The 26,499-nt window shown below is 38.2% G+C and overlaps 1 protein-coding gene across 2 annotated transcripts in view; it reads right to left on the bottom strand.

The window, feature by feature from the left end:
- GLRA3 (glycine receptor alpha 3) overlaps positions 1-25,029 on the bottom strand; it is a 100,025-nt gene extending 74,996 nt beyond the window's left edge. For both annotated transcript variants that reach the window (XM_087737229.1, XM_087737230.1), the window contains exons 1-2: positions 24,902-25,029; positions 1,522-1,649 (exon numbers count right to left, since the gene is read on the bottom strand). In XM_087737229.1, the coding sequence (XP_087593355.1) occupies positions 1,522-1,649; positions 24,902-25,020 (247 nt within the window). In that variant the 5' untranslated portion in view covers positions 25,021-25,029. The remainder of the gene's footprint in view (positions 1-1,521; positions 1,650-24,901) is intronic.
- Positions 25,030-26,499: the final 1,470 nt, after the last annotated feature.

Raw genomic sequence — 26,499 nt, 5'->3', positions numbered from 1 at the left:
GCAATGTGTTTGAATTTCCAATGCATGCTTATAATTTTCTGAGAAATATCAGCACTACTAACTTATTAAAAGCAAAGACTTTCCAGCTGTAGTAAATCCTGGGTAATAAGTTTATACATACAGCAGCACCAGCTGTTTATGGCTTATTGCTGAGGAAGTAATTTGACAAACTACTTATTTGGTCCTTATGAATCAGTCTGGGAAAATTCTGGCAAAACCAGCAAATAGCAATGGCTTTAGAGTTATAACCACTTAAGCTTCTGGGACTTGGAGATGTCAAAAAATTATAAAATTTAGTGCTGAATAAGAATTAAGATGGAATGGCAGTGACAGATGACTTAGAAGAGGAAGGCCTGTCTGGTTGAAGGAAAAGTTTTGTAGTAAACATGGAGTAAAACACGCCTTATAGTGAAATGTTAGAGCTAAGAGAATCTCTTGGACCCAAGAAGATAGGCATGGAGGAGGCTAAGACAAAGTAAGGCAAAGTAAGAATAATATAATTTTTAATCACAATAGATTTATTCTTTTAAAAAAATATTCTGGAGAATTTAAGGACTGATAACTTGATTTAAAGATTCAGAAATAAAGTTAAATATAATTCCACTATATCATTGGAACTCTTTACATTCTAAAAAAAGAAGAGTCAAATTTACCTAAACTTCCCAGATGGCAAAAGTTAGAAGGGGTGCCATTTGTCTGTGTAATAGTTCGTATATTTGTATAATAATATAGTTTGTATAACCCTTCATTAAATACTCTACTGTAGCATGCCTGAGTCTGGATAATATGGTTTGTGCTAAGACCCTTGGAAGATGTAATTATTGCATTTGCAAATTTTGGGCTTCTAATATTCTGTGAATCTCCTTTGCCTTGTTTGAATCCCCTTTGTGATAACTGCATAAAAGGCACACACCAAGAGACAATTCCAGGTATTGAGGACCTGCAGTTTCAGTGGAGAACTGAGAACAGGGAAGGAACAAGAGGAAAGATGGTCCCTTTTGCCATTTCAAAGCAGAACTGGGGCACAGGAGTGAGGAATCTAATGTCACAGGAGAATTTGGTGGTAGATTCGGTAACTAAGATAAGCTCTCTTGAGTTTGACTCTGACTATCATGCCATTAACACACTCTTCCTTTTAGGTAGGATATGGCACGTATGAGGGTTTGGCTTGTCTTTCACAGAACTTGCTTTCTGGAGCTCTTCAGGCTATGGTAGTCCAAGGTCAGAATTTGAATCCATTAACAAGCATTTCAGAGAAGAAAAAAAAAACCAACCCCTATTAGACTACTCAAATCTAGTCATAAGCTAAATTTTCAAAAGGTCTCCATTTGGGCAGCTGCGAATGTGACAGGAATAGAGCATATTGCTACTGAAATGAACTGTCATTCAAAGAAAGGCAAAAGAAGGCACTTTTTTTTCAGTGAGTGTACTTCTTCACTTTCATACTTGTTCCAGAAACTGCATTTGTGTGAGAAGAAATACTGAAATACTGAAAATCTGAAAGTTTAGTTTTGAAATTACCTTTGAAATTTGGTCTGATCCTTGCATCATATCCTGACATCCTACCCATTAGCTTATCCAGGAAATCAGATGGCGACATTGGCATGCTACGGGATCTTGCACTGTCTGTTTCCTTTGTGGCTACCAAGCTAACATCAAGGAAAAACAAACAAACAGAAAACAGAACAGAACATTTTATTAGAGATTCTGTTAGGGAAACTTTAATTTTACACAGTCAATCACTTCATTCATTCTTGTATGAAGAGGAAAATAGAAAAGCTAAGATTGCCTTTCAAGCTAGTTTATGCTTCAAAAATAGCTGTAGCAAAGAAATGGAAACAGTAAGTTCTTTTTATATCTGTCATTTTATAGCAAATTTTATTTTCCTAAGCTGCATCATTATAGGTTGCTGTTACCTCTTCCTCAGGACTTCTGGAGATTAATAACACTGCCAGTCAACAGTAATCAATCCATGATCACAGTTGGATAATGTCATCTACACAAATAGCTGTGCATGTGGAATGTCATAATTTGGAATCTACTCTGTTTAACTGGGTGTGGTGTAATAGAAGCCTAGATCAGAAAAAAAAAAAAAAAGTAGTAAGGATCTTTCATAGAATAGTACAACTAACACCAATTTTTGTTCAGCCAATGTTTTATGTTGGCATTTAAACATAATACAACATATCGAACAGTCTCTCGCCAAATGGTATTCTTTAACATCGTCTTAGAGGTTCATTTTCGGTTAAAATAAAAGTGACTGCTGCAGTAGAAAAAACCCCACAACTTACTGAAGGAACTATCTTAGGGCAAAATTTTCATCTCAGGGCCACATGGCAAATGTCATCTCCCATAGCCTCCCCTCAATACATATGCAGAACTCCCACTGACATTCTAAAGTGTGCTCTGCACATGCCAAGAGAGAAAAGTATCAGCACTGTGATCAGCTGTGTGGACCCAAAGAAAAGGTCTTTATTGTCGTGGAACTCTTACTCAAGTGCTGGCCAATGTATTGAAAAAACAACACAGTCAGTAAATATATATATAAATAAAATTGTGGGTAACACTGAGATACACAGTGTAACTAAAACTATTTGTGGCTTATGGAGTCTTAAAAAAGATAAAGAGCTTTTCCTGTTTGTGCTGACTTCTAGTCAAAAATCTGTTGCAGAAGGATGTGAATCACTTTTACTTACCCACTTCATTGTCTTCTATTAAAGCCAATTCACTCTTTTAGAAGTGGTTAAGTATGTCTTTGTTTAGAAGTAGACACAGGGAATAATGTAAAACAGAAATTTTCTACATCATAAAAAACCTATGCTGAACTTTGCTTGTTAACAATGGATGGAGTTCCAAAATGGAAAAATTCCATACAGGTATGCGTGTATGCAGATGCCATGTTAAATGCAGTCTGGGAATGTAATTTTTTTCCGCCCAAGACTGTGTACTCAGGACATGAAAAGTTACAGTTTTATGGCAACTTCCATTTGGAAGGTCTACTAAAAACTCTGTTTTCAAATTTGAAATTTGGATTTAATATCTTGAATCAAAAATTATTTCGTATTATGTCTTGAGTGTTACAAATTTAGACACACAGAGAATATGAACATAGAAACCTCTAGAATGCTGTGCTTTACTCGTATTTTAATTTAAACCAGCAATTAAGTCTTTTAATTGTAATATTAACTGAAATCAAATAGCTCCTTCAGCTATTTTATTATCTAGTGTTTATTCTATTCCATGTGTAATTTGATTTGCATACTTCTAGATTGTTCATAAATTTCTAAATTGTTGGCTATTTCTAAATTGTTCTGAATACTTTGGTATCTCTTTCAGTATTAGCTTTCAGTAAAAATGTTTCTTTAATCTCCTCCGGTAGCTAACCTAGTTCTTTATTTCTTCCTGTAGCTGGAGAATGTATTTCCCTTTCTGAGAATGTAAGTACATAACATAATCTTTTTCTGGTTCAATTTGAAATTATCCTATTGGCCTCTCACATAATTTTCATTACCAATCATTCTGAATGTATCTGATTAATCACATTATTGCAACTCATAGTCGCTTATATTTCTGAAAATATCATACATGGTTATAAAGCAAATAAAATATGAGTGTCTAATTACACTGTGTTGGATTTTATCTATTCGCAAGGCAGGTGATTCAAGATACTGTGTATATACATATATATATATGTAACACTTAGATTTCTTTCTTATAATCTTGTATAAGAAAGTTACATTTCTATTCTATAGGGTATACAGAATTCCTACACTACACAATATATATAGCCTATATTTTTATTCTGGATATAAATAAATTCTCCAGAATAGAAGTATAGAAAGGCCCATTGTTAGCTTCAATATTGATCACTTTCTCTGAATGGAAAATTTTTTTGTTTGTCCTTTTATCAGTTCTCTGAACTTTTTCTAAATCTATCTTTGTTGTAGTTGTTGCTTTTAAAGACTGCCATGGAATAGAGTACTTTGAAATTAAGGTAGCTAATGGTGAATAGGAAAAATAGTAATTGCTGTGACTATGAATTTTCTCAAAGTGGCATTTACCTTTTTGTATGATATTATCATTAATATTTGGTTTCATTAGTCAGTTAAAAGTCTCAGAATATCTTGAATAATTTTATTGCCTGCTTCTGAAAACAATATATTCAGCATAATTAGTACATTATGTATGAGCAAGTTTTATTTTAGAAATTAGCTGTAATTTGTTACTAAATATTTCTTCAAGGAATGTTTTCCCTTTTTCTCAGCTTAGTGTGTTACTGAGTAAAAGCTGGTTGAGCACTGCAGAATTCTGCCCTTTCAAATTACCTTTAGTCGAAAACATGTATTTCAAGAATATTGTTGGACAAATAATACTTTAATCTATCTGAGCTGACTTATGGAATACTCTTCTAATTAAAAAGGACCAGGACTTGGTAATATAGTAAAACCTGAGTAAAGCAGTGGATTTTAGGAAGGCCTATCTGTCAAAGTATGTGTTTTCTGTTTACAAATTAACATAAAAATTCTGCATGGTAAGGAGTCTTCAGTTTTATTGTACATTGCCTCTGAAAAATAAGCCTCTGGCCAAGTGATTAGAGAAAGTTACACTCCTTTCATGAAGTATGAATTTAGCTCCTTTAAGTGTTAATGGACATAGCTTCCTCCTCAATAGGCAACTATTTCATAATTCCAGGGATGGCTTTGCACAGCTCTAGAGGGAATTTACTCTGACCTGTTGCATTCTTTTAAAGAATTTGTGAATGCGTTTTTTTACAGGCAGAATTATAAGAATTTAATATCAGCAAAACTTTAACCTGTGGTGCCTTCAGAAGGAAGCTACAATACACTTGTGATTAGGATACAGTCATTATGCAACTTTAAATTACTGAGAAGGAAAGCTGTACATTTTTGTTCACATGCAGAGGCAGAGAAGGCCTCTGAAGGCCATTGCTGAAGTCTTTTATTGGAGAGAGATTATAACCTCCCAGTCTTCTGGTCTATTCGTATTTTACCAGGAAAAGTTACCAACAAGAATGCTAACCCTCGTAGTGATTCTGTGTTGTTCCTGTGAGCTATTGGTAAATATTACTAACAGTTATAAGGATTTAAACCATTTTCCAATTTCAGACTTAAAGCAGTACTTTATTTCACTTTTTTGAATGTGTCCTGAACATCTTTACAATGCAAATTAAGCCTTGGCAAACAATTAAAAAGATATTTGTTAACTAAAGCAGTGGACAAAATTCAAGAAAAAAATGGAAAATGTTGTCAAATGATGTATTCAAAAAATCATTTGTGACTGGCTGAATTTACACCATCAAAAGTTAGGGCAAGAATTTTTATTCCAAATAAGCTGTTATAGAAAACCAGGCATGAACAGAAAATTAGAATCATCAGGACTACAATTACTCCTGTCTTTGGGCTATTCTGTCTGTTAAATCAGTGTTCACCTAAAATCTGAGGAGAGATGAGCTTTGCATCATGCCTTGAAGACTGCCAGGTTGGAATTTCATGGACTGAGATAAGAAAACATCCTGAATCAGAGCTCTGTGACAGTGCATGACCTACCAAAAGTCATATTTGAGTCAGAAACTGTTAGGTCAAGCTGAAGACATTTACAGTGGAATATAAATGTTAGAGAGTAAGAAGCAGCCCTGCACAGCCAAGATGCAGCTTTTCTAGATCAGCACCCACATCCTAAATTCTAGACAAAAAGCTACTGTAGAGAGTTGTAGTAACAATGGTGTTCAGCACTGCCATCTATAATCTGGAAAGAAAATACAAAATCATTGGTGGTTTAAAACTAAGTATTGCAAAAAAAAAAAAAAATTACAGAGGTATAAGTATTGATGATGGCAAGAAAATAACCCATTTCTTAACTTCAGTCCATTTAAGTAGAACAGTTCAAAACAGACAGAGGAATGATATTAGGAGATATATGAATTGGGAATGTGGGCAGAGTTTGAGAAAGCAGTTGAGTCTGAAGAAGGACTCAGAATTCACGTTAAACAACTCAGCACTGCTGTGGTAAAGTTCTCACTGCACTACTGTGTTACGCAGTGGTTTGGAAAGATTGAAAGGGTGAGTAGAAGCATGAAGGTCACATACTATTTTACATGATATTAATGAGACCAGTTCTGGGACATTGCATCAAATTCCATGTCCAAGTTTTAAAAGGACATTAAAGCATTAGGAAAGGTACTGAACAAAGCCACTAAACCATGATGTGAGAGTTAGGGAAATTTTCTTACAGTAAGGGACTTTAAGAGCTCAATCTGCTTAGTTTTTCAAAAAGAAGATTGAAAAATAACATGATTGAAGTATATAAATACCTCAAAGGGGCAGAAAATGCTGGACATTTATCTAAAGAAGAAAGGCAGAAGAAAAATCAATGAGAGACAGACAAATTCAAATGGGGATTTAGGCACACAGTTTAATAATAAAGGTAGTTTAACAGAAGATCAAGCTGTACCAGCCAAGACAGTACAGCTTTCTGGAAGAAGCAGTTTAGCAAAATGTAAGGCATTGTGTTACATATATGGCTAGCTTGGTGAAAAGGAATGACCTATGATATATAGAAAAGCAGGCTAAATTCAGAGTAGATATTACAAATCTCATTCAAAAATCTTCAGATTGCCAAAAGACACTTTATGGACTTAAAGAGCTTAAGGAAGGGAAGCAATGGGCGTGGTCCAAAGTGGAAAATGGTGTCTTCTCAGGGTCATTCTATGCTGGGGCTGGGTTGCAGGCTTGCGGTTGCCTCTACTGTAACCTGTAATCTGGGTTGCAGGTTACATGTGGTAATGTTGGCCAATTTTGCTCAATTCCTTTCACAGCTGGGTATTTGACTTACCCAGCAACTGGATAAGCATCAGCTCCTTGCACAGTATGGAATTAAGCTCCAGAATGGAAACTGCACTTGAGCTCTCCATAACTACAGGCAGCTTAAAAAATCAGAGATTGACCACTACTAGGAAAAAATGAGCTGATGTTCTATCTATGACATGCACCTGCAAAGAAAGAACTTTAAGCTAAATGATTACATTGTCATGAGAGCAAATGGATATGAAGATGCCAGGGATAAATTTAGATCATAAATTAAAAGACTTTCAACCACTGAAACACTTCAGTTCAGGAATATTTTAGCACTTTGAGTAGAGATAGAAAAGCTCTGTATGGTTCAAAGTGGACCTGGATATTAGGATGCTGTGACATGTATGACTGTGATGTGGTCAAGCATTGGAACAGGCTACCCAGGGAAGTGGTTGAGTCTCCATCCCTGGAAGTATTTAAAGAACGGATAGATGTGGTGCTCGAGGACATGGTATAGATGGACTTGGCAGTGCTAGGTTAACAGTTGGACTCGATGATCTTAAGGGTCTTTTCTGAGCATGACAATTCTATGATTCTATGATTCTATGATTCTATGATTGCAGGTGATGGGACTCAGTTCTTTTCTAACCACTCTGCTGAGGATATGTTTGCATTAGTATTGATTTTTTATGTGTTTAAAATAATTGCTATTACAGAACTCTGAAAAAAATATATAGCTAACATAGCTATGCAGCCTGTGCTGGTTTTGGCTGGAACAGAGTTAATTTTCTTCATAGTCACTAGTATGGGGCTATGTTTTGGATTTGTGCTGGAAACAGTGTTCATAATTCAGGGATGTTTTAGTTATTGCGGAGCAATGCTTACACAAAGTCAAGGCCTTTTCTACTCCTCACCCCACCAGTGTGTAGGCTGGGGGTGCACAAGAAGATGGTAGGGGACACAGCTAGGACAGCTGAACCCAACTGACCGAAGGGATATGCCATGCCATATGATGACATGCTCAGCTTATAAAGCTGGAGAAAGAAGAAGTAGGACGTTTGGAGTGATGGAGTTTGTCTTCCTAAGCTACCGTTACGTGTGCTGGAGCCCTGCTTTCCTGGATTTGGGCTGAACACCTGCCTGCTGATGGGAAGTAGTGAATGAATTCCTTATTTGACTTTGCTTGCACATGTGGCTTTTATTTTACCTATTAAACTGTCTTTATCTCAACCCATGAGTTTTCACACTTTCACCCTTTTGATTCTCTCCCCCATCCCACCGTGGGGGGGGAGTGAGCGAGTGACTGTGTGGTACTTGGTTGCTGGCTGGGGTTAAACCATGACACAGCCAGAGCACCAACATCTACAGAGTTTAAATGGGAGATCTCATCTAGTAGCTGGCAATTTAGCTAGCAAGAGAAAGCATCGGTCATGAATCTGTGCTCCTGAAATGTCTATTTAAAGTAGGCATGTTTGTGAGAGAAAACCTTACTATCTTCCCTTACTCCAAAAGAAAATGATTGAGAAAAACTCTTCAAAGTGAATTTCACAGTCTCCACAAATGTTTCCTTCTCTTAAAGCTACAAAAATCAGATTGCTTTCAGAAGTTTTTTTGAAGAAACACTGTATTCTTACTCATAAGCTGTCTCTCTTCTATGTGCTCCAAACTTCTGCATGTTCTTACCAAAGCAGAAATAAAGGAAAGGAACTCTACAAATGAAAGTGCTTTATATATGCTATATTTTAAAAGGTATATTTTCAAAAGTAATTTCAATCATACTGCCTCTGAGACTTTCGAATCATTTGTGTGCTACAGAAAGTACTGTTTTTCACTGATTTCTCTTCTCTCTTTTAAACTTTTCATCTTCAAGGTGGGTTCTTAAAAATCACTTTGTGTGTTGTTTCAGCCTTGAAAGTACATCTACTTATTTGAAAATATTGAAGAAAAGAAGCAATGGGCTACTGTCATAAGAAAGGTTGTAGCACTCCAGAAGGGCTTAATAAGAATAGTATAGACAAGAGGTGAAGGAAGAAATTACCTCTTACACCATTTGCCTACTCTTCCCAGTTTGTTGCTGCTACAGATGGATAACAGAGATAAAGAAAGAGTATGATGTGCTGTAATGATACCTTCCACTGGAAACGTCCCAGAGAGAAGTTTCCAAGTCCAAGTTAGAGCAGTCCCCTAATTTATCCAAGTTATTTTGAGAGTAGTCTCCAGAATCTCACTAACTTACTTTTGAATAGAATTGATACAAATTATCTTTGAAATAGATGGTATGTTCATTTTCGTCCTTCCATAGTTAAACTATCTATGTATTTTATCTTGAAATGCTTATGTTAATACTAAGTCACAGTCATATTTGGCTTTCTGATGTTTCTCATCTGATCATAAATTATTTCTTTCGTCACAAACACAGTCCATCTTAGCCATTCAGAGAGGCAGAAGTTTTGTATTTCATCTTACAATGTATACTACAAAGCTGTTATATGATGCTTTGCATGCATGATGATTGTCCAATAGCTCTGTCATTTCATCACTTAGCTTATTCTCTCAGACAGCACTTGTGGCCAAACTCCTGGAGCAATTGGATCTTGTGTTTGTGGTCTGCTCTCTCCAGCTAATGTTTGAATGTTTTTAATGTACTTTGTATTAAAAAGCTTTGCAGAGAAGCTCAAGGAAATTAATTACACACAAGAAAAGCAAAAACAGCAGCCAGCCAATATGGACTCAGTTGCATCTCACAAACAGCAATACACAAAAGCATTTCAGTAAGTTACTCTGAACTGGTACTTATTCACTGGTTCACCAATAGTGGTTAGGAGAATTAAACTCATGACTACTTCCTTTGATTCTGTAACTGTAGGTAATGGTGATAGAATACATTGATTTTAAACCAAAAATTATGCAGTGTAAGCACGTAATTAATAAGGTCTGCTAAAATGAAATGATCCTCAAATTGGCGGTGTCTGATCATCTGACAGAGCCTTGATAATTGCATTTTGAAAATTGTGCCAGTAAGATTTTGTGGTATGAAGACAGTCTTTAAACCCTCTTCTGTGCAATATAGATCTCTTCATAAAATGTATTTGGTAGGATTAATGAGAAAAGTGAACATTATGTTTGAAGAGGTCAGAAGCATAGGATTTTTTTTTTTCTAAAGGGAGTGTCTTTAATTATCTCATCTATTAATTAAAGTAGGTAAAGGACTAACAATATCAGAGTTTACAGTATATAGCATTTGCATACATTATTCCAAGAGTGAACATAAACCTGACAAAAATACCTTTTTGACAGAAGAATTTTCCAGAATGTGACAGCTTAAAATAAAAACCAACAAATGTTAACAAGAATGACGACTGAAGGCCTCAAGCCCATCCAAATTAAAGTGTTTTCCTTGTTTGTAAAAAAGAAATAAATCCTGCTCTTTCAGAAAGATAAAATCTGCTTTCAATTTTAGACAAAAAAAAAAAAAATCAATGTAAAGCATAAACAATACTAATTTGTTTAATTTTTGTGGATAAAACTAAGGTTTTTCCAAATTTTTGCACAATTTGTCATTAAAATGCATCTGTTCAATCAAGTAGCATGAGACATGTTCTTTTGAGGTGTGATGTGCTTAAACTGGCTACCTGAGAGAGCAGTGTCAGAAGAGAAATGCAATTCTCTGTGTTTTATTTCAAGAAACAATTTTAACTTTTGAAAGCCTTGCAGGTAGAATCATAGAATCATAGACTCATTTAGGTTGGAAAGGACCTTTAAGATTATCGAGTCCAACTGTAAACCTAACACTGCCAAGTCCACCACTAAACCATGTCTCAAGCACCACATCAACCCTTCTTTTAAACACCGCCAGGGATGGAGACTCAACCACTTCCCTGGGCAGCCTGGTCCAGTGCCTGGCTACCCTTTCAGTGAAGAAATTTTTCCTAATATCCAACCTAAACCTCCCCTGGTGCAACTTGAGGCCGTATTCTATTGTCCTATCACTTGTTACACCTCACTACTCCTTTCAGGTAGTTGTAGAGAGCAATAAGGTCTCCCCTCAGCCTCCTCTTCTCCAGACTAAACAACCCCAGCTCCCTCAGCTCCTCCTCATAAGACTTGTTCTCTAGACCCTTCCCCAACTTCGTTGCCCTTCTTTGGACACACTCCAGAACCTCAATGTCCTTCTTGTACTAAGGTCCCCAAAATTGAACATAGTGTTCCAGGTGCGGCCTCACCAGTGCCGAGTACAGGGGGACGATTGCTTCCCTGGTCCTGCTAGCCACACTATTCCTGATACAAGCCAGGATGCTAGTGGCCTTCTTGGCCCACCTGGGCACATTGCCGGCTCATATTCAGCCGGCTGTTGACCAACACTCCCAGGTCCTTTTTTGTCGGGAAGCTCTCCAGCCACTCTTCCCCAAGCCTGTAGCGTTGCATGGGGTTGTTATGGCCCAGGCTAAGTGCAGGACCCAGCACTTAGCCTTGTTGAATCTCATACAGTTGGCCCCAGCCCAACAATCCAGCCTGTCCAGGTCCCTCTGTAGGGCCTTCCTACCCTCCAGCAGATCGACACTCCTGCCCAACTTGGTGTCATCTGTAAACTTACAGGTGCACTCGATCCCCTCATCCAGGTCATTGATAAAGATATTAAACAGAACTGGCCCCAGCACTGAGCTCTGGGGAGCACCACTCATGACTGGTTGCCAACTGGATTTAACTCCATTCACCACAACTCTTTGGGCCTGGCCATCCAGACAGTTTTTTACTGAGTGAAGTGTACGGACATCCAAGCCATGGGCAGCCAGTTTCTCCAGGAGAATGCTGTGGGAAATGGTGTCAAAGGCTTTACTAAAGTCATGCACAGTCTTTCCCTCATCCACTAAGTGGGTCATCTTGTCATAGAAAGAGATCAGGTTAGATGAGTCAAATATTGTGGAATGGGAGCTCAGAAGGGGGGGATAAGTATGTTTAAAGAAAATGTTTTTAAAAATTGCCATAAAATTATAAAGCAATCTCTTCACTCTACTGGAAATTAAAATCCTTCACAGAAAACAGAAGACAAATAAAATTCTCTTATTGGAGGCCATTGATCAGCAATATTGATTCACAAAAAGCCATGGCCATTCTGGAAAGCCAGGAGCTGTGTCTGAGGGTTACAGCTGCATGGATGCCATCCTGAATGTGACATACAGAATTGGCTGTCACTGCTGTCCATTCTAGCTCACACGGAAAAGGGTTTCTTCTGAGGAGCAAAACAAGACTCAAAATTCGGCTCCTTCTCTGAATTATCTTTTGGAAGACTCAATCTCTTTACATTATCTACATTGTGAGCCCAGGATGACTGAACTAGTTTAGATGCCCGAATTAGGTAATATTACCTTCTTTTACAGTTCAAGGTTAATGCAAGGAGATCATTTCCTTCCAACTCCTTTCTATTCCAGCAGGAAAATAATTCTACTTGAATGTTATTGGTGAATAAAATAATTTCATTCTGGGGGACCAAAAAAAAAACCAAAAAAGAAAAGTGAGTTTCCAGTGGTGAAAGAGTACTGGAAGAGGGTGACATGTACTAAACCCAAAGATAGCAAATGAAGGAGATAGAATTAAGTTTGCAATGTCTCAAAAAAACCTGACATTCCAAATGCTTTTCCTATTATTTCTGTTAAAACTGACAATAATGTGTTGCTTGCTTTCATCATTTCAAAGATGAAATTTCTTTTATATGTTGTAGGTCATGAAGTTGTCAGTTCCAAATGCAATGAAAATGCAGATTTTCATATCCTGCAATGTTTTAGATAATAATAATTTCATCAGATCAGAGAGAAGCACAGAACTCTTAACTCATATTTGCCAGAGAAGAGACTGTCACTTCAACTAACAGGAGTAGAAGCATTATATCATCAAGACTTTAAAAAGGTATTTTCTAAGAAAAATCCTCAGGAGAATTTTAAATATTTTCTGTGACAAGTTAGATTTTCTACTGTTTTTTCACAGTTTTAGATTTTTCTGGTTGCCCTTTTATCCTCTTATTTTGAATAAGTTCAAACAGTCAGATTAATTTTTTGATATAATGCTGCAGAGATAAGTAGAGTTACATCAGGACACATTTTCAGCCAAAGTAACAATTTTTATGTGCAACAAACAAATTTACATTTTAAGATCACTAATTATCCATTTGTTATTATTTTAGTGGTTAGAAATGAAAACTACATGAAAAATATATGGGATTGCATTCAATGCAACTATTAAAAATGTCTTTTCTTTCAGATTTGGAAAAATTTCATTTTTCTGTTTCAGTGACTGAAGTAACATTGCATTTTAGTGTTTTTTGTAGGTTAGGCAATGGTTACAAGCATTTTGTTATGATGTTCCTGATACCTTTATGGTGTCATATTTTTTCTCCTTTTATAAATACAGTTGAGAATTCCTCCAGCCTTACAGTCTTCCTCCAATTCTGTTTATCATGGAAGTAAAATAGTATAATGTTTAGAGCTTATTTACTTTATGTACTATCGTTTCAAAAAGCTTTGGATTGCTGTGGAGTTTTTTGGCTTTTCTTAACAGAGAGAAAAAGTAGAGAATAATGGGTTTTTAAGCCTTCTGATTAAGTCACTCTGACCTGATCACCATTCTACAGGTCAAAGGGCTTTATATTCTAGATGAGGCTAAATTTGTATATGCTTGGTACATATATATAAGCACAATGCTTTACTACCCCCTCTTTGGAAAAAAAAATTATCTCTTAGGGTAAAGGAAGAAAACTAATTTGTCAGTGTTCTTCATAATCCTATGGGCATGGCTTTCTAGCTTAATTAAGGTATGGATTCAATAAACTACAGGTTGTCCCTCTAGTTTTTCTTTCTTGTTTAAGACAAGTTTATTGTTGCCAATTTCAGCCATGCAGCATGTGAATTTTCTTAAGATATTTTATGAATTATGACTATAATCTGAGTATTTGTTTATAGTTTTCCCAGAAGCACCTGCTTCCTTAGTAGTCTTTTATACCTGTTGTATACCTATTTTTATAAATTTTCAAAACTCAGGTCTTAGTCTTCTTGCTGTTTCTTAATTTATTCAACCTACAGGTATTTTTTGAAAAAGCTGACTCAAACAAGGAGCAGAGAATGTTTCAAGTAATCAAATTCTGACAAATCTCTCACTCTTCCAAAGACCTACTGCATGGGTTCAGTTTTTGACAACTTTAACTTTGAATTAAAGACAGTCAGATCTTCCCAAAATTCAATTAACTGTTTTGGGTGGTTTTTTTTGACAGATAATACTTGGCTAAAATGAATGGAATATCTTTTAAAATAGAAACTGTAAATCACTAATTTATAGTAGTCTGAACTTGTCTTACTATCTCACTATAAAGACTAATTTGCATATTAACTGAATAATGAAGAAAAGTTATTGGAGTAATGGATAGATTGCAAAATGACCAAGTAAAATAATTTCAGACTATTATCTTTTATAACACCAGATATCCTTCTATAAAAGCATGTCAGAGCTGAACAATTACATTTATTTTTGTGACTAATGAATGATTTCTCTAACTAATTGAACTTGTGCAGGAGCTGACTAGTGTCTTTCACCACCCTAATGAATAGTAATTCAACTGATGTCAATGAGGCAACACTAGACTGAAAGAAGAATTAATCAAAATAAGACTTCTGCCTGGCTAGAAACTGCAAAGTATTCTTTCCCAAGGCAAACGCTTTCCAAATCTAGGAGCAACCTGTGAATACTGAAAACAGAATTCTACAGATTATAGCTGCTTGGTTGATCCTGTATTTTGAATGCATTCCAAAATGTCCTTTAAATTGTAGAGCTGCACATTACTGTGTTTTCTAGTTCTAATTCACTGCCTAGATGTTTTACTGTTGTTGTGGCATTACCCTGTCAGCTTACTTTGCATCCACTAGGTTGCTGTACTCTCACTAAATTTAAACAGGAACAGTGTCCACTGAAGTGTGCATCTGTAGAAAAAAGATATTTATTGTAATCATAATTAATGACCATTTAGAATAGCATAAGTCTGCTGTTCCTCCTTTGTCTTGTTTTGCTTTAAAAATCCACTTTTATGAGTTGAAAACCATAACTAAAACTGAAATCTGGGATTCTTTGAAAGGTTTCTTCTCAAACAATTCTTTTACTATTCATAAAAATCTTCACAGAAAATCTTATAATAGAATAAAATGGTTGGGGTTTATCAAAAGTAGATAAAAATTTGATTTTGAATTAAACCCCAAGGGTTTGTGAAGACTAAAGCACAATTCAATTAAATGCTATTCCGTTTGCCTTAGGGAAGTTCTGCTTATATCAGTACAACAGTGTTGCCCTGTATCTTCAGTGAGCATGTCAGATGGCTGTTTAGAAGATGAGACTTTTCCTCCAAAATAAGTTTGATAAGGTATAAGTTCAGTTAGAGAAAAGCTGAATCGAGCCTGAAGAGTCACTCACCTTAAAATAAAGTATTTCAACAAGCAGGGCTTCATCCCAGACAAGTCAAAACTTATCAGTAAATAGAACTCAGTGCTGTATAAAGTTCTCTCCCAAAACACTTCTCATGAAATTGTTTATTTTGATTAGCCAGCTAATTATAGTGTAGATACTGTGTTATTACTATTGATCAAGAATTTTCAATTAAGACAAAATATTTGTAGTTGGAAAAATACTGATTTCTTGAAACAGAGTTTTACAGAAACATATCTGTTTCAATGTTGTTTTAATGAAATGCTGGCAGGCTTGGGTGGAATATTGTCCAGTGTCCTTTGTATTCTGTCAGCCACAATCAGTCTTCTAATGTCAATAGGAAATCAAGGTGGGGTCTCAGGTTCTAATTTTCAAAATCTTCTCTGAACATCTTCCCCACAGAATTGACAGAGATTTTTTTCCTGCTTTCTGCAACTTAAACTTCCTTTTATGCATTGAAAAAGCAATGAAATCTTTTCAGAGCTTTGGAATTTTCTGTGAGACAGGAATGGTGATGTTCAACCAGTTGTGTTAATTTACATGAGATACATGGATTAAGTATTTTTTTCTTTTTTATTAATTCTATCCAGAATCAACACTGTAATAATTCAGTGTAAGACTTTCTTTGAGGAACAACAGGGTTGAGCTTCAGGGTGATGATGAGAGTGGCAGGATTCATGCCACATAATGACAGAACCCAGTATTCCTAATGCATGCACTGAAGCATGTTCCTTACTGAATAAGTCAGGGAAAATAATGTGAAGGTTGAAAAACAGTGCTGCTAGCCTTTCATGTTTCCACCAAAATTATCCTGGTCCACTACACACACACACATTCTCTTTCACACACAGAAAGTGGCGTTTAAACTTCCCCTCGGATACATGCTTTGTCTTTGCTATACTAGTCTTGCTTATGCCATGTATCCAGCACCCCCTTAATTATCATCTGAGTCTTATAAGCTTCATATAAACAAATGAAAATATCCTGGGTGAAGGAAGGATCATGACCGAATGCATTCTGGTCTTTATTATGTGCAAGACACTTCATCTCCTGAAGGTGTCATCACTGTTAAAAAGGATGAAAAAGGCCATTCTGTTAACCATTTCTTAGGGAATCTGAACAAGTGCATCTGTGCTCACATTTTGATTACAGATGAAAATTTGAGTACTCTTACATCCAAAGATCTGTGTACAGGATCAATGAAAATCATTAAAGACATAGGTATGTTCTTAGAGTTCATTTGCACAGTGTTAGAATTTTGGGATAAGTTTTGGAGGTAAAATTTTAATGCGTATATGGAGAAACTGCTTGCAAATAGCATTTTTAATTCCAGTTCTCTATTGTATTACACTTTTTGTAGTCATGGATTACTGTTTCATGTGGGTGCATTTTATATTCACTTTGTGTAGTAAAAAATTGCAAAATCATGTTCAAAACAATTAAGTATCCAGTCTTCAGTGTGCAAGAACTGAAGGAAAAGAGAAGATAGTTTATTTTACTTTAGCTCTTGCAAATTAAGAGTTGAAGGAAATTCTGATAAATCTTGCAAACTGATAAATCTGCTTCCTTGTTTCTGAAAAAAAAAAAAAGAAAGTTTGCATAACGCATTCTTTCTGATAGAATAAAAACCCCCACTTTCTAATACTGCTGAGACAGAGGTAATGAATCTGACTGATAGCATCTGGGAAAACACCACTGAGATGCACATCCCTTCATGGAGGCGTTATATAGGTGCTTAGGCACAGAATTAGCATTTACCTTAGAATACTGTAGTTAGTCATAATTTGGCCATGTGAAGTCAGTGCTTTAGTCATGACTGATTTCAAAATTTTTATTTTTCCCTTCAAAAAATGAAAAGTTTTATCCTACTTTTACTAGCAAGTTACCATTTTGTGACATTTATTTTATATATCTAGTAGGGCACCCTTAGCCAGCAGATATGTTGCTCACAAAACTGGAAGTTTAGTTGGTCCCTGCAGATGAATATGTCTTAGCTTACATATGCCCAGAGCATGGATGCTCCTGTGCATTGCTGAATCTAACAGATGACAGTGCAGTTTTGAAAACTTTATGAAATTAAAAGCCTTAGCGGGACAAAATCTAAGGATCATTTTAATAATGAAGTCCCACTGTATCCCAGAACATTATAAACCAACTTTTCACAAAAAAATCCCTAAGCTCTGCAGTCACCCACTAAGATGCAGAGTAATAATAATTTTTAAAAAACCTCAACCTTCTGAAGAACCATGCTGTGTTTACTAGGCATTTCTGCTGAGTGGTTAATTGTGAAATTAAAGTTAATTACAGTTAATTGTTGGTAAAAATTATACAAATTTGTAAACAGCCAATTTTATAGAAAGTCATCTTGGAATTATATATTCTGGTACCTGTGGATCCTCAGAGAGAGATGCTATTTAGGATTACATTAGTCTCATATTTTACCTTTCAAAATTCTGAAAGGGAGAAAAATTTATTTTATAAGAAACTGAACATAAGTTCTAGACATAGTGGAGTCTTATGCAAAGTGTACATATTATGTGAAGCCTTAGGCAATGGTGAGATGGGTAGCATATTCCAATATTTTTTTTTTATATCAAATCTATTTTTATATATATTTCATATCAGAGATGGAATGCAACAACGGGCAAAATCTTAAGACAGCAGGTTGTGTAGCTATAACTGCAGCTTGAATTTTAATCGGGAAAAGGAGAAAACTAGTTTGCATTTTTAAATGTCATAGGTGTACTGATTTTGCTTATGATACCCTTCCTAAATTAGTTTTAGCTGTAAGAATCACATACAGGTTAATAGCAATTAACTCAGCTTCAGTTTGAGATAATTTAGTACTCCTGTGTTTGCTTTCTACTCACTTGATTGTTTCACTGAAACAGTCTCAGGATAATCTGCTGGCTTGCTTTTTCCTATAGCCATTGATTTGTATTAGACAGCAGCCACACTACTGCAGCTCCACTCTTTCAACAGCCCCATTGGTGACCGCATGATTATCTCAGGCCAGAGTCGTCTTGAACTTTTCTACATTTTCTGTGGTCTCAAACTCTCTCCCTTGGAAACTGCATTTCACTAATAGTTCATGTCACCTAATAGAAACTTTGGTAATAACAATATTGAAGAGGACCAATCTTCCTTAGGGAAGCTCCTGCCTGGAAGCAGCCTTGACTCTCCCCCCATCCCTGCTCATTTTGTACATCTGTGGTAGGGCTAGAGGAATAACAGGATGGTATGTGGTATAAGAAAATGATATAGGAAGTGTTCGTTATGTAGAAAGTCCAATGCAATGTGCGATTTCTTTTTACTCACACTACGTAGCATTTGTATTGACACAGCATCTAAAGACATCAGTCAGGAAGGATGGTTTTCCTTCAGAAGCCATAAAAATAATGGATTATAGTCTGTGCTAGAAAAAGGTAGTCTCAAAGATTCTTGCCTTCTTTTCTCTTGACTTTACCGTGCAGAATGTTCTGCTTCCTGATGCTCTTCTCATTCTCCTGCTTTGGTCCTGCATTCTTGTTACACATAGTTTCTACCTGTGTCTTTTCAGGCTTTCTGAGATGTTCCCTTTCCGCTGGTAGTTGATACTCATCCTCAAAACGGTGCCTTTTACTCCATCTGTTCACAATCCCTACCTATCAGTGAAAGAAAAACTATTCTTTTTTAGTTCCTATCTCCTTTTACTGATTCATACATACTGAACATGAGCCAGCAGTGTGCTCAGGTGGCCAAGAAGGCCAATGGCATCCTGGCTTGTATCAGGAATAGTGTGGCCAGCAGGACCAGGGAGGTGATCGTCTGCCTGTATTCGGCACTGGTGAGGCCGCACCTCGAGTACAGTTTTGGGCCCCTCACTACAAGAAGGACATCAAGGTGCTGCAGCATGTCCAAAGAAGAACAATGAAGTTGGTGAAGGGTCTAGAGAACAAGTCTTACGAGGAGCGGCTGAGGGAGCTGGGGTTGTTTAGTCTGGAGAAGAGGAGGCTGAGGGGAGACCTTATTGCTCTCTACAACTACCTGAAAGGAGGCTGTAGCGAGGTGGGGGTCGGCCTCTTCTCCCTAGTAACAAGTGATAGAACGAGAGGAAATGGCCTCCAGCTGTGCCAGGGGAGGTTTAGTTAGACATTAGGAAAAACTTCACCGAGAGGGTGGTGAAGCATTGGACCAGGCTGCCCAGGGAAGTGGTTGAGTCCCCATCCCTGGAGGTATTTAAAGAATGGATAGATACGGTGCTTGAAGACATGGTTTAGTGGTGGACTTGGCAGTGCTAGGTTAACAGTTGGACTCGATGATCTTAAGGGTATTTTCCAACCTTAACAATTCTAAGATTCTATGATTCTATGATTCTATTCTTCCAATAAACATAATGAAGATCAGTAGGAAAACCAATAAAAAGGAGAAGATGCAACACCACATAGAAGGACTCTTCATTATTTAGTTGAGACAAGCTGATTTGCGGGAATCATTCCCTATAGGTATTATTACATAATACTGAGTAAGGTCATTTGAAGTTTGTATTCTAAATCTGTTAAAATAAGAAGCTCTAATCTTATAAAAATTTTCATTTTCTCTAATTGTCATGATTCCTAGGATATCTGGACAAGACTAATCTGATAGAGGAGCTATTACGTTTTTCATCATACAGAAGCACAGCACTTGTCTCACAATATTACTTGTTTTCAGTTGTTGTTAGCATCAGTTGTCTAGGAATGAATTAGGAGAGGTTGAAAAGTAAGAAAATGCCACTAGAAGAATAAGAATTGAAAGAGTCATGTTTTTAATTTCTTTGTTATTTATTTTTCTTACAGTTTATAACATTATAAACAAAAATCTACACATAATTCTTTCTCAAAATTATAAACATGGTAGTCAAAAAAACAATTGTTTTTTATAGAAATAAAGAACTGATAATAAAAGTTCTGATCAAATTCGTACTCATGACAAAACTCATATTTGGTTCAAAGGGATTTCAGTGTTTTCACTGGTATAGTTGAAATATGAGAGAATTTAAATTACATATTCTTGGTCACAAAAAAACCCACTTCCTTTTCATCTGAGTTTTGGAAGGTCCAATGCCTGCCTATGGATACATCCTGCAAGGGAATGCTGATGCTCTTTGCCTGACATTTTATAAGGACCCTGAGCACATTTCCTTCATCCCAAGGGTTTGGCTACCCGGGCTCGCTGCCAGCTCTGATAATGCAGCAGCCCAGCTTTGAAGCAGAGCTGTTTGATAAAAAGCTGTAGAAGCCTCAGCAGGGGTTCACCCCTCTTCTCACAGGAGCTGTTTTTTTTTCTTTTTTCTTTCCCCCTCCCTCAGGAGTGCTGGGATGTTCTTGGTCTCTGTGCGAGCTACTGTCCAAGTACACCTTCACCCAGCCTTGCACCTTCCTAATTCTGATCCTGAGCCTGATCTGCTGACCTGAATTTTTGGCTTGACCTTGGACCTGCCTCATGACTCCCAACTTTGCCTGGCAATCTGAACTGTTGTTTGGACTGGATCTGCTCTGCTCCTGCACAGGTTCTGTGGGACTGCAAACTTTGTTGGTAGGACCCTGCTCCTGCCTGCTTTGCTGTGAGTCTGAACTCCCAGCTCACCTTCCCTTCCCTTGCTGCTCCCTGAGACATATCAAATCTTTTTCATTAGGACCTGGAATCTGTCAACCGATTTATCCCACAGAAACTATCTTTTCAAATTGAGTCTGGGCTGCCAAGGAAAGGTACTGTGCCTCAGTGCTCTCATCTTGAATTACTACATTTTCTTTCACACTCTATTTTATTCACATCCTGATTTTAGCAGACACTTTTATTTCCTGAATAGTATTGTAGGTATAATTCTTAACATATTAATAAGCTACTGAAGTCTCATCAGAACATCTGAAAAGCTTTGTTTTCAAAGATGTTTGTTGATATGTCAGATTTAATATTTTTTAGCTGTTGTTTTATTCTCTTTCATTACTTGGAGGAACTAATGCTGGCTTAAAGGATATTGACTTCTGCTTCTTAAAGCTATTCATCTGAAATCAATTTGCAATGCAATGCAAGAATAATTTCAAAATCAGTTAACTGTGAGCTCAGACATGCCCCAGAGATAGGTTGCATGGAGGTTTTTTCCACAAGAATCTGGTCTCTCAGTGCAATTATCTGGCTCTGTGATACCGTTTCCTTCAATATAAGGCCAGTGGGGCAGCAAACAGAACAAGGAAAGAGGCAACAACCGAATCATAGCATGATTCTTGGTCTATGCTAATACAGATCCCTAAAGAAATATCATATAGGGAGAATCTATTTTGCATTTCCACAGTGCCATCTACCCTTTCATCCTGTGCTTTCCCCATACACAGGTCTACATATAAAATACCTATACTATACTCTTTAAGGAGAAAGCAGAGTCCCTGGCAAGTCACTGACAGTGTAGTTCTAATAGAGCTGTGCTCGTGCCCTTGCAAGTTCAAGAGCTGTCATAAAACTGTTTGACTCACAAATATGATCTTCGTGTTGGCTCTACAAGTATGATCTTGCTTTCAGCATGACCTCTTGGAATCCAGGCAAATCCAGAGGAATTTTTGGTAACACTATTACTTTAATGAAAACATAGGAATACTCAGTCTTAGATATTATTATAACTTCAAACCATATCTTAGAGTGTTTATTTTCCTTCTTTGGTAGTGAATTACAGTTATTTTTAGGCTCCATTAAATTATTTTCCTCAGCTCTTACCCTCATTTTTACATCTCTACGCTCTTCTTAATATCACACTGGGGCTTGGCATGGCAGTCATTAATAAATGATAATTTTTTATTTGGGGTCTGATTATAGCCTTTCTCCCAGTCCTCAGATATATCACTGAAAACATAATAGAGTGCTATGTGCTTAAACTTTTGTTTTTCATGTCTAAAATCTATTAATATATTACCAATAAGCAAGTTATTCATCTAAGACATAGTAGTACAAACATGCACAATATTATGAGAGATTATTAACAAAGTTTTATTCTGTCTACAATGTCTTTCAGAAATAAAATTAATAACTAGATCCTACTACAACCAATATATATCTTGTTTCAGTTATTTCAATTTGAAAAGCCTTTAAATGTGGGAAGAAAAAATTATTATTTAGAAAAAAAAATAATCAGGTGCAGTTTCTTCTTGTGAAGCATGCCAATCCAGAGACTTTGCTCATTAAAATAGCAATCCTATAACTTTATACTGAAAAAAACCCTTTTTGTTCTCATTTGACCTGTACTGAAAATAAAACTAAATGTCCAGCTTCACAGGCATGTAATTTAAACAATCACTTTAAACAGCCTCAGGGCTGTCGGACAAGAATTGAAGGTTCTCCTTGTTAGGTTCCTTCAGTCTTCTCACACAGCCTCAAGTGCTTGTTAATGAAGAGCAGAAAAGTTTTAATGTTGCACGATGTAAGAGAAGATACATTATTTTTTCCATAATGTTTGAGCAAGTGAAACACTTAAGGTTTGGTTGTTCCTAGAAATTCATAGCACATCCATCTTCTCACTGGGGGTGTTATATAGGTGCTAAGGCTGGAGTCTGTGTGTTTTACAGAGAGTGGAAGCAGTGTCCTACTGTTCCCTTTGCTCTAATGTAAATCATTTCACAAGGCTTAAGTTGGAAAAGAGCTAGAATTAATGGCTTCAGGAAGCTTGGGAATTTTACAGGTTTTAATATTTTAACTTTTTTTTTTTTCACACTTTTTCCGTTTTAAAGCCTGGAGAGGACTCCTGTGTGTCTCGAAGTGACTCAGGTTTCTCAGGTGTTATTGCTAGACCTAAAGTCACCAGCAGTCTCTATATTGAGACATATATCAAAGATATACGTAGATTCCGAGCAGCTCTCTGAAGTCTTTCTCAGACTACATAGTCCTTGTGCACAGTAGCCATGCTCATTGTGATAAAATGACAAGAACAGAAGGCTATTGCAATACAACAGTTATTTGGACATTGAACAGAGTAATTTGAATTTATGCAAAATAAGATGCCTGTATAAATTTTGAAACAATTAAATATTAGTCCAGAATTATGTGATGCAAAATGCATATATACTTTCCAAACCTGACTTTTTCACTTTTTTTCCTCTTGGAATATAATATGTGTTTTTATGTCATTAAAATAAAGGGTGAATCATTCAACAGTAGGATGTCATTTAAATAAAAAGCAGAGGAAAAGTAAGTTCTAGAAGTACATTGAAATAGAATAATAATAGTACAGTACTGCTTGTATTGTCTACACTGCACAGGGGTTTGGTCATCTACTCTGAACATTAAATACTCCAGTGCAACTGGAAAATTTAAACTGTAATATACGTGCATTTACTCTTTCCTCCCAGTGTCAATTAATCCCATACCATGCGACCCAGTTTCTTTAAATCTCTTTCTTTTGGCACAATTACAATAAAAATCACATTATAAATTATTTACATTACATATATTGACACAAAACAGATCATTAAACTAACTTCAAAAAGGAAAGATTTACTATGAACCTGTGAGCACCTGTGAAGTGTGCCATCATTGTGGGGCACTACACGCTACAGTTTTAACTTTGTGATTGTAGATCCCTGACATGTGTAATCCCCCAACTCTGTCTGGAGAGCCACTTTTCAAATTTAAGTTTCCTTTTTCATCTTTGTCAAGTAATAATGTGATTCTTAACATAGTCTGGCATTGTCATGTTACATGCCATAGGCTGTTTATTGTGATACAGAGCTAGAATGTTTGTTGATAACAAGCATGGTTAACTCTGCATCAGCAGTGAATACGTGATGACATTGAAGCCTGCTTCTTTATATGTCTGATTTTTCGTTTTAAGTTTTCCCCTCACCTTTAAACAGAGGATTCAAGTTTATTTTAGCCTGTTATCACCACACGGCTAGAGCTATGTATTAAAAGAATGCTTGCATTGATATCATAACATTACTTTAGCTGGAAAAAGTGCGCTGGGCAGAAAGTAGAAAAAGCCGTATGAACCTCAGTCTTCTACTCGGGTCATAATTTATGGATGCGTTGCTATCTTTCGTAATACAAATCCTAGACTGCCAGTGGTACAGCAAACGCTTTCCCTCTTGAGGGAAATTCTGTAGACCATATCCTCTGTTGACTCAGCTATCATTTTTTCTGTTTCTGCATAAGACTTCTCTGACCTAACGCAATCCCTGATTTTCCTTTTACTGCAAAGAGCCGATAGTAATAAACAGGTCTATATATTCCCAACTCAGATTATCTTCTGTAACTTTTACATATAGACACTTTGCACCTGAAGAATTTTCAAGATCATTAATGTTACATTTCCTGCTAAAAACAGTGATAAAATTCACAGATCAAATAGGGAAATCCTAACTGTGAACAGGTGAAGGGAATGCACAGCCTTCACCTTGCAAACTGCAAAATCAGACTGGAGGCACTGCAGTGTTACAAAGTCGCTCGCGAAGCACGGACCCCACGCATTTCGTTTCCGTGCCCACAGTCTGGCTGCCGAAGGTAGCCAGGCGTTAGCCGGGAGCGAAGGCAGCGGCCGCGGCCAGTCTTCGCGCCAGCCCGCGGCATTCCAGCCGCCCGAGCAAACGGGCGGGGGGACCTTTGCTTCCCCAAAGAAAACAACTCACCTGAGCAGTACCGCGGCTTCCCACAGATAAAATCCCGAGACAGCCGCGCGGAGGTACCTAATCCGGGCCATGCTGCTCGGAGGCGAGGCGGGGCCCTGGAGCGGTCGTGTCCCAGGCATCGGCGGGGCTCCGCGCCGCGGCGCGGCGGGCGAGGGCGGCGGCGCGGCTCCCCGCGGGCGGGCGGGCGGGCGGGCGGCGCCCCAGCACCCTGGAGAGCTCCGGCGGCTCCGCGCCCGCCGCCCGCCTGGCGCCCGGCGGCGTCCCGCGCCCTCCCGCTGGGCCCCGCCGCTCCGGCCCCGCCGCCCCGCACCGCCGCCCCGCACCGCCGCCGAGCGGGAGCCTAATCCCAGCCGCGGCGGCGGCGCCGAGCAGCGGCGGCGGCGGCGGGAGCCCACCTCCCCGCCCGCCTGCCCCCGGCTCCTGCCAGCAGCCGGCACCCCGCCGCCGGCCGCATGCGGGGCGCGGGGGGTGCCGCGGCCCCGGCGGCGGCGGGGCGGGCGGGGAGGCAGGGCGGGGGCCGGCCCCGGCCGCCCCCCCCTCCTCCCCCCGAGCGCGCTGCCGCCGCGGAGGCCGGCGGGGCGGGACCGGGGACGACGGCGGCGGCGAGGGGGCGCCAAGAAGGGGCTGCCCCTGGGGCGGGGTGGCCCCGCCGGGGCCCCGGGGAGGGCTTCGCTGGGGGTCGCGGTTGATGTTCGTGCTCAGAATAGCCCCTGCCCGAGCGCCTGCCCTCCTGCGGGAAGAGGGGTGCTGGGGATGATGCCTGCACAGGACAGCTATCGTTCAAGAGCTGGGGTGAATTCACTGAACCTCGGGTCTCGGAAAGGACTGGGGAAAGAGAGGTGGGAGTTTTTCTGCTTTGCCTGTAGGGCTGGTGGTGCGCTTTTTCTTTGGAAAGGGCGGGGGAAAGAACCCACCTCTGTATTTCAACCTCTTCTTCTTTGAAAGTACAGTGCTGATGGAGACAGGAAATATATGTGCTGTTCTATTCTACTTTTTAGAAAAGAGAGGTGATCTAGTGCCGTAAGGCTGACTCACAGGGAAATCCAAAGAGTTTGAAAGTTTGGCTGGGGAGGAGAGTGGAAGGGATTGTGGGAAGGAACAAGGGAAAGAACGTTGTAAGAGGGAAATAGGAAAGTTATTCGTGAGAAGGGGGAGGAACAGAGAATGAGTTTACAAGTACGGGTGACAGTAGGACAGTGAGATGATTACAGTTATTGTTAGACAAACCAAACAACATTTCATGGAAGCCAGGAGCTGCTTGCATTAGAAAAGGGTAAGCATTTATGAGTTGATATTGAGAAATATTGTTTGAGAAATTCTTATGGGAATCTGTATGGTTTGTGCATGAAGTAAAATGAGAGATATGTGAGGAAGGACTATATCTGGAGAGGGACAGAAGAGGAAAATATATCTCAGATTGTAGGGTAGGGATACTCTCTCTGAGCCTAAAAGGCAATGGCATTTGAACACCTACATCATGTCTGGGAGAGCCAATGGAAGGAGAAACCTGGGAGCGGTTCAGGGACAGATCTCTGCATATGTGAAATGTATCTGGATGGGCATAGCCCCCTCTCAGTGTTTGCCTCAATATAATCTTC

The sequence above is a fragment of the Nipponia nippon genome, unplaced genomic scaffold (genome assembly GCF_047370975.1).
Source record: "Nipponia nippon isolate SJK-2023a ecotype South Korea unplaced genomic scaffold, ASM4737097v1 scaffold_6, whole genome shotgun sequence".
Taxonomy (NCBI): Eukaryota; Metazoa; Chordata; class Aves; order Pelecaniformes; family Threskiornithidae; genus Nipponia; species Nipponia nippon.
Note: the sequence above shows the minus strand (reverse complement) of the source record. Positions and strands in the feature narration are given on the sequence as shown.